At 46.2% G+C, this 9,335-nt stretch overlaps 1 protein-coding gene across 1 annotated transcript in view; it reads right to left on the bottom strand.

Moving 5' to 3' along the window:
- The window catches only part of grin3bb (glutamate receptor, ionotropic, N-methyl-D-aspartate 3Bb), a 176,221-nt gene that overhangs the window by 23,070 nt on the left and 143,816 nt on the right, over positions 1-9,335 (bottom strand). The window contains exons 2-3 of the mRNA XM_050054121.1: positions 8,056-8,705; positions 3,169-4,261 (exon numbers count right to left, since the gene is read on the bottom strand). Coding sequence (XP_049910078.1) covers positions 3,169-4,261; positions 8,056-8,705 — 1,743 coding nt within the window. The remainder of the gene's footprint in view (positions 1-3,168; positions 4,262-8,055; positions 8,706-9,335) is intronic.

Below are 9,335 nucleotides of genomic sequence, written 5' to 3' on the forward strand. Positions count from 1 at the left end.
AAATGCATGTAGAGCTTGGAGAATGTCATTTCTGTTTCAAGAAATGAGCCAAAGCAATTGAGAAGGAAACTTGTGTTTGGGGGCCTTGACTATTTATATGAGAAAGGGACTTAGTTTGAAGCATGAGTTAACTGTTTTGGGAGAGATATGACCTTTTGCAGGTGAGCCATAGTGTTGTGCTGAACCATTGGACTATTTTGCCAAATGCACTTAAAGCTTTGAGAATGTAATTTCTGTTTCAAGAAATGAGCCAAACCAATCGAGAAAAACTGTAATTGGTTTCTGTGGCTAGCAGATATTTTCTCCAGTGAAATATGTTCTGCAAGGAGATTCAGCCAATGGTTGATGTTGAGGGTCTGTTTATCTTTCCAATTGACTAGGATTGTTTTCTTGGCGATGGCGAGAGCTACAAGAAGAGAATTGCAGTGGCTGTTTGGGAGGTCAATTGTCATCAGGTCACCAATTAAGCACAGGTTGGAAGATAATGGGATCCTGCAGTTCAAAATGGAGGAGAGTTTTTGAGTGACTGTTGACCAGAAGTGCTGGACGGGTGAACATAACCAGAGGGCATGAAAGTAGGCGTATGCAGTGTTCTGAGTACACTGAGTGCATATGTCAGATTGACTGAAGCCCATTCTATTCATCTTTTGTTGGGTGATGTGTGTTCTGTGGAGTACTTTAAATTGGATAAGTTGTATATTAGTGTTTCTTGTCATCTTAAATGTATTTTTGCATATCTGAGTGCAGAAGTCAGGGTCCGGTGATACACCCAGCTCCTTTTCCCATTTTGAAATTGGTAAATGTATAGAACTGGTCTCTGACAGTAATTTATAAGTCTTAGAAAGGTTCTTTTTATTTCTCGGAGAAAGCTTTGTAATATGTTTGGCAAATTCTGGTGGCTGCAAAGTATCCTGAGGCGTTAAGAATCTCAGCTAACAATCACTAATAATGGTTAAATGCATTAGACGTGTCATAAGCCTAAGCTCGTTGTGTCGGGTCCTCTCACTGAACTCGATGCAGACACTGGATGTTTTCTGTTTAGATGCTGGAGCATTGAGGAAGTGCTGTTGTGACATGCTAACAGCATTAAACACTGAACTGTTTCATTTCAACTTGTAATGATCCCACACTCCACACTGTCTGCACTTTTCTTTGATGTGTCTCCTCTTTTTGTCTCTCGCTGATTTCTCGTCCGTCTTCCTCCTTCAATTCCACACTTCACATCCACGTTTCGGCTGCACAGGCTATCAACAGCCAAAGTAACATCAGGGCATCGTGCAACAGAAAGAACCATCCCTATGAAACACAGTGCGCTGTATAGTTGGAGTTAACGAAGCCTTGAGGCTTTTTAGGGATCAAATTATTGGAGTTACTCGAGGAATCATTTTGGCCCAAAACTCAACTTTTAGCTTCTGAAATAATCAGTGAGGTGATGTTGCTGTAAATGTTCCCAGAGTCTCCGCAGCTCTGCTCTGATCTCTGCTACGTTCACATTTTACACAGTGTCGTAACTCGTCGTTAAATAAAAATAAAAAAACTCACCCAGCGGAAATCTGTCAGATCATCTGTGTCTGTATCGAGTAGTGTATGGACACTGTGAACCTGCCTACACAGGAGCATCTTACTGTCTGAATAATGAGTCCTTTAACTGTGAGTAAGACACTGCAGCGTTCTGACTGTGGACCAGGATTTAGATGGTGACAGTGTTAATTCTGACTGATATATTAGATTCAGTCTGATCTGAGTCTTCATACTAAAAAGTTTATTCGTTTTAGTTGACTTTTAGTCCTGATGTTTTCTCTACGTTTTTTCTCTTTAAACTAACTCATGGATCATAAATCAGACTCAAGGCGACAGGTTGTATAAAATAATGTGTGTGTCATGTCTCCAGCAGTGTGTGACAGGTTTAAGGGCTGATTTACGAGCACACACTTACTGATCATCATCTGAAAAGCTCAACATCTCTCTATTTATGCTCTCAACAAATAACTAATGTGAGCCAACTAGGATTTGTCCCCAGGTTCATTGTAAACTCTGACTTATCCATGTGACTGTTAAGAAGCAGAAACATAACTTGTTTCTTCATGTGCAACATGTTAGTCTGGAGGTTTAAACTGGTGTCCTCTCACAGAGTTGGTGATTCAAACTAAACTTTCATCTCTGTCAGAGAAAACTGATCTGAGTTCAGACTGTTTACTTACAGCACAGCTACACTCACAGATAACTGAGCCTCCTACCTGCCTGTCAAACACCATCAACCCACAAACCTTCTCCAGTCCGGACTGAGTGGAGTCCTGCGGGGTGAAGCTGTGAAGTCTGCGAGCGGAGCTAGCTGCTAACAGCCACCGCTGCAACTAACAAACTCCACAAATCCATTCAGCAGCTCCACCATCCACAGTCAGACACACACGGCTGATTATTTACTGCTGAATTACAGCTCACAACTCGCACCAACCCAAACATCCTGGTGCAGACTATTTACTGGAGTTTACCAGCCTGTCGCTCATCAGGCATCTGAAGATCCTTACAAGCTGTCAGTGTCCGACAGTCCACCACCAACATCACGTCTCGTCAAAAGAAATCAAACACAGATTTCACGTTACTTTTTACTATCAAGATCTATTTTAGCTCGTCATCATGTCGTTTTCGTCGCGGAAAAAAGGTCATGTTCATCAGCAAAATAACACTGGCTGATTAATGGCTTTCTGCTGCCTCAAAACATCAACACGCCGACAATTCACCTGACCACGACTCATTATAAGAGCTGCAGGTCGACGGCCACACCACCTGTCCTCTAAAATATCATTCCGTAATATTTTACATTTCAGGTCTCAAACTTCTGCCCTGTTTTTGTCAGGTCAGTGACAGAAACACCAGCAGAGACCTGATCAATTGACCGATCAAAGTTTTCTGATCAAAGATCAATAAAAAAATATAAGAAACCTTCCAGGACCCAAAGGCCAAGAAACTCTGACTGCTACAGGAAACCCTGCAGAGAAGCTATTGGCTGCTGTTTGATGATGTCACACTCACAGGTAGTAACATCAGCAGGTTCCAAAGATCAGCCAATAGCAGCAGTATGGTTCAGTACCTGGACTGACCTGAGGATGTCAAGCTTGGAACCAACAGAACACAGTTTTGGTACTCTGAAGGTCTTTGTCATCTCACCTTGGCGTCGTGGATCCCTGACACCTCCTCGAAGGTCTTTTCTCCCACCATGACGGCGGCCAGGTTGGCGGTGTAGCTGGACAGCACCAGCAGGCAGAAGATGGCCCACAGGTTCATCAGGAACCGACCCGTCCAACACTTCGGAGTCTTGGAGGACACAGTGCGTCCAAACAGGATGGCATAGCACAGGTTGAGAGCCGATGAGTACGAGAACACCCTCATCCTGTTGCGTCCATGAGGTGTCATACCATATGGACTTTTCCACTCGTACAGGGTGAGGAAGAGCGCCGTGATGTGCAGTGCCAGGAAGATGCCCACCCACATGGACCAGTGCAGGGGCCACATGAAGGCTCCGATGGGGGCTGCAGTATCCTTACTGCGCACCAGGATGCCCAGGCTGGTGGAGAAAAAGGGTGAGGTGAAGTCGATCACGCGGCTCCGGGCCGAGTTAATGCTGAAGGAGGTGACGGCCATGTCTGCTAGTCCATTAAGAAGATCCCCCACCAGCCCAGTCCAGCGCCCCCCCTTCCACGCTCCGTACTTTCCGTCCCCGACAATGTAAAGGTCGAACTCAAAGCCCAGGTCCTCCGCCAGCTTCTCCAGCAGGTCAATGCAGTATCCATAGCAACACTTGCTGTACTCTGCAGGCAGGAAGCTGCTGTTTCCCCCTGCCACCTCCCTGAAGACCCTCTCCAGAGTGTCCGAGCTGTTGGTGCCAGCGTCCAGGCAGTACTGGCCTGCTGGGCAGCTGCCCTCATCGTCCACGTCCCGCGTGAACACAAAGGGATGTTCCACCAGAGTCACCACCCGGACCCGACTCCCGGCCACCGGCATCCCCGGTCTCCAGTGGCCCCTAGTTCTCCCGCCCGCCCCTTCTGTCCTGTGGCGAGGTTTGGGTCCCTGCCAGACTCCCTGATCCTCCACCTGCAGCTGGCCTCCCTCCCAGCTGCCCACTGTCACCCAGGTGGGCTGACCCAGCGCATCGCGTCTAAGGCTCCAGACATGGAAACGCTGCGAGGTGAGGACGTGAGAACGGTTCTGCTGGACTCGGACCGGACCCGTCAGACCAGAGAAAGATGTGTTGGACAGGAACCTGCAGGACAGAAAAAAAAACAGCAGGTAAAACACAGACCAGATGGGGGTGGGGCCTCTTAAACATGGTGTCAGTTCATTGGTCGATCATTGCAACAACTCAGTCATGTGACAGTGGACAGAACCAGGCATCAGAGCCATCCTCTGAACCAGGGTCAGGTGAATTTCTGATGCAACTTTGTTCTTGTGAGAACATTGTAATGTCCTCAGGTTTTAGGAAGTTTCTTTTTTTCAACCAATCAATCAATCAATCAATCAATCAATCAATTTTATTTATAAAGCCCAATATCACAAATCACAATTTGCCTCACAGGGCTTTACAGCATACGACATCCCTCTGTCCTTATGACCCTCACAGCTGATCAGGAAAAACTCTTTTTGTAATCCTCTTTATATTGACTTATAAAACTATATAAACATAAACAAAATCCACAACCAGATATTTGTCCTTTTTCGTCCATTCGAGTTCATCCAACCTGACCAGGTACGTCAGTTTAAACTAGTGCTAGTGTAGTCCAGTGAAGATGAGTTTACATATCACCTTGGGTTCGTCCTTCACCTTCTCAAAATTATCCCACACTTTGGATTTCCTGCCCGACATGTTGTTAACTAGCCTGTGGAATAACCGCAAGTACCAGCCCTGGAAATTAACCTGACTCCTGTCTGACTGCTGAGTGTGGACACTTCCTGTGTCTGTCTTTTCAAAGTAAAGTCACACATGCTCCAGTCATATAGGTTTGGATTTATTTTGAAAAATTAAGGTGATTTTGGTTTAAAACAGTTTCAAGGATCTCTCTGTCAGATGAGTTCTCCTGTTCTCTGTGTCAGGTGAGTTCTCCCGGTCTCTGTGTCAGATGGGTTCTCCTGTTCTCTGTCAGATGAGTTCTCCTGTTCTCTCTGTCAGATGAGTTCTCCTGTTCTCTGTGTCAGATGAGTTCTCCTGTTCTCCGTCAGATGAGTTCTCCTGTTCTCTGTCAGATGAGTTCTCCTGTTCTCAGTGTCAGATGAGTTCTCCTGTTCTCAGTGTCAGATGAGTTCTCCTGTTCTCAGTGTCAGATGAGTTCTCCTGTTCTCTGTGTCAGATGGGTTCTCCTGTTCTCTGTCAGATGAGTTCTGCTGGTCTCTGTCAGATGTGTTCTGCTGTTCTCTGTGTCAGATGGGTTCTCCTGTTCTCTGTCAGATGAGTTCTTCTGTTCTCTGTGTCAGATGAGTTCTCCTGGTCTCTGTCAGATGAGTTCTCCTGTTCTCTCTGTCAGATGAGTTCTCCTGTTCTCTGTCAGATGGGTTCTCCTGTTCTCTGTGTCAGATGAGTTCTCCTGTTTTCTCTGTCAGATGGGTTCTCCTGTTCTCTGTCAGATGGGTTCTCCTGTTCTCTGTGTCAGATGGGTTCTCCTGTTCTCTGTCAAAGGAGTTCTGCTGGTCTCTGTCAGATGTGTTCTGCTGTTCTCTGTGTCAGATGGGTTCTCCTGTTCTCTGTCAGATGAGTTCTTCTGTTCTCTGTGTCAGATGAGTTCTCCTTTTCTCTGTGTCAGATGGGTTCTCCTGTTCTCTGTCAGATGAGTTCTGCTGGTCTCTGTCAGATGTGTTCTGCTGTTCTCTGTGTCAGATGGGTTCTCCTGTTCTCTGTCAGATGGGTTCTCCTGTTCTCTGTGTCAGATGAGTTCTCCTGTTCTCTGGCAGATGGGTGGAAACTGGAGGGAATGTTGAGAAAGTGGATGAATCTGTGGCCCTTTATCGAAGATCACTGAATGAATTTAAGCAGGTTCATGAATTAGTTTTTGTCTGAGGAAATAAAGGAAAAAGAGAGAATTGATTGATATGAACAAAAATGTCCACATTTGAGAATTTCCTGAAGGATGTTGGAAGATGGAAAACTTTTCAAACAGATACTCAGTCACTCATTGAACCCAAGGACAGTAGTCGGGTTTCCATCCACCTATTTTTATTCACATTTTCAACAACTGCGAAAAAAAACTTGAATGGAAACGCCAGAAATTCGAAAAAAGGGCCGAAATATCGCAAAAAAGGTTTTACGCTTGGAGGAGGTGGAAAAGTCAGTGTATCGATATTAGGAAAATGCGACTTTTGGCAATGGAAACAGATTTAGCGAATAAACAATGACGTAGGCTCCCGAATCCTACTTCTACTTAACACACACACCTGTGTGAACTTAGAGAGAGGTAATTACTCCAGTGTCAGGTGAGTGTATTTCACAACTTACCTGAATAAACTGGACGTGTTGAATACCGCTGCATCATGTGCGCTGCCTGGTGTACCAACACAGACATCACGGCATTATGTAGGCTACGCTGACAACGCTGATATGAGTGTGATGAGAGCTCTCGCAGTAGCCAAGAGGTTCCCAAGGAATCGCTCCATCTCGTCGTAGTCATGGATGTGCTGGTAATTGTTTACATCAGTTGTGGACATGAGATGCTCTCAATGACGTCATCTCACGGTGCCCTCTTCTTCTACGGGTGTTCATTTGCATTTTTATTTTTCATGAGAAGCGCCACCTTCTGCTCGACCTGTTGACTCCCAATACTCGCAAAACAATAATGAATGGAAACGTGCATAAATTTGCATTTTCTTTTGCACATTTTCACAAAATTCGCTTAAAATTTGCAATGCATTTGGATGGAAACCCAGCTAGTGTCTCCAATGTTTCAAAGAATTCACGAGTCTCAAAGGGTTCAAAATTAGGATCAACCACTTCTGCTGCCTCAGCCCGTCTTAATATTGCCACGGTAAAGGCTGCACTGCTAGCCCGGGCAGCAGCTTTGAAAAGGAAACATGCACTGGAAATGGAGAAGGCTCAACTAAACACCAGACTGGAACAAATTGAGTTGGAAATGAGTCTGGCTGAATCAGATGCAAAATTAAAGGTGCTGGAGAACTTTGAATCTCAAAATGAACAACACTTACCAACATCTGAAGCACAAGAGCAGCATGAGGATGGCATGAATGAATATTTTGAAACTTACCAGGAAAAAGCAGATGTGACAGTGATTCCAGAAGCATCTGCCGCTGAATTTACTGAGCTTGGAGCGATTCCCAAAACCCCCCTCCAAAGATATCTGAACCAACAACCAAAACCACTAGCAAGCTCTCCACAACAAAATAAGAAAACAACAGGTATCACTCTACAACAACAAGGCCCTACAGCTCAGAGTTCTGCACAAACAGCAACAGGTGGTGGGATTAACATGACAAATAATGGTGAAAATTCCCTGACTGTAATGCAGAGACAAAATGACATTGCTGATTTATTGGCTTTGCAGCAGAAGTATCACTGCCTGCATGTGAAATCCCAGTTTTTGATGGAAACCCACTTAATGATCAAACCTTGATGAGGGCATTCAACCGATAGCTACCAAGACATGTTGTATTACCTGGAGCAATAATGCTCGTTAATAGATATGTTTCAGGTTATTAATGTGAGTGATGTTATCATTTAATGAGTCACCTGATCCTCTGAATATAAAGCATTAAATATTAATAATAACTAGAGAATGAAATTTCTGGAGAAATGTGTGTGAATGCTCAAGCTGAACAACTTACTGCAATGCTCCATGAAGAGTTGAATAATATCATGCATTTATGAATGATGAGGAATATTTGAAGGCTGTTTGAAAGGCTGATGCTACACTGCAATGCTGACTGAAATGTGTTCCGCCCATAGAGACCCATTATAATGATGATGATGGTGATGGTGATGATGATGATGGTGATGATGGTGATGATGATGGTGATGATGGTGATGATGGTGATAAAGACCCTGGTGGTGGTCCTTACCTGGACAGGTACTGTCCTGATGATGGCAGCTCGTGTTTGTTGGGCTTGTCGTAGCAGTTCACCATGTTCTGGATCAGAGCCAGGTCTGGTCTCACCAGTGTTGCTGCGGCAACGGCCCTGGTGATGAGCTGCAGGGCGTCTCTGACGTAAAAGTCCAGCGGCTTCCTCTCAACCTCTCCATAGGCCAGCAGGCCGAGTGGCAGCCCAATGGCGTGCAGCGCGTCGGGGCTCAGAGGCTGTCCCAGCACCCAGTGCACCATGGGTAACGTGAGGCCCAGGTCCTGAGCGCTTCGCAGCACTGCTGCTGCACACTGCGGGTCAGCTCCAAATAGCAGCACAGACGCCGGCGATGGCTGGTTCTGTCTGAAGTGTCGGGACAGGAAGTCGTGGATCTGAGTGTCGTCGTGTGCTGACTGTGTCAGGTTCAGGAGGGCGCGCATGTGCCAGGTGACTCCGCCCCCGCCATCCCACAATGCACTGCTCTCACTCTCCCCGCCCAGGAGCTGCAGCAGGAGACCCCGAGCCTCCTCCCAGCCCCGACACAGAACCACAGTCCCCTCCCTCCAACCTGACTGCTGCAGAACCGTCAGCAGAAGGTCCGACAGACCGGACTCAGGAACCCCCATCGCCATCTGCAGGTGGAACCGGTTCTACACAGAACCAGGAGCAGAACCAGGAGGAGGATCAGGAGCAGAACCAGGAGGAGGACCAGGAGGAGGAGGATCAGGAGGAGGACCAGGAGGAGGACCAGGAGGAAAACCAGGATGTGGAGGACCAGGAGGAGAACCAGGAGGAGAACCAGGAGGAGGACCAGGAGGAGCAGGACCAGGAGGAAGACCAGGAGGAAAACCAAGAGGAGAACCAGGAGGAAAACCAGGAGAAGGATCAGGAGGAGAACCAGGAGGAGGAGAACAGAGAGCACAGAGTCAGAGTGGATCAGAGATAAAACAGAACACATGAAACATCAAATCATCTGCTCCTGTCTGGAGGACGAGTCTGTCTCTGGAGAGCAACCACACACCATTGGAGAATCATCAGAGAACCATCAAGGAACCATGAGAGAACCATCAGAAAACCATCAGAGAACTAACAGGGAACCATCAATTCAATTCATTTTCAATTTTATTTATAAAGCCCAATATCACAAATCACAATTTGCCTCACAGGGCTTTACAGCATACGACATCCCTCTGTCCTTATGACCCTCACAGCTGATCAGGAAAAACTCCCCAAAAACCCTTTAACAGGGAAAAAAAACAACGGTAGAAAGCTCAGGAAGC

Source organism: Epinephelus moara, chromosome 10, assembly GCF_006386435.1.
Source record: "Epinephelus moara isolate mb chromosome 10, YSFRI_EMoa_1.0, whole genome shotgun sequence".
In the NCBI taxonomy this organism is placed as follows: Eukaryota; Metazoa; Chordata; class Actinopteri; order Perciformes; family Serranidae; genus Epinephelus; species Epinephelus moara.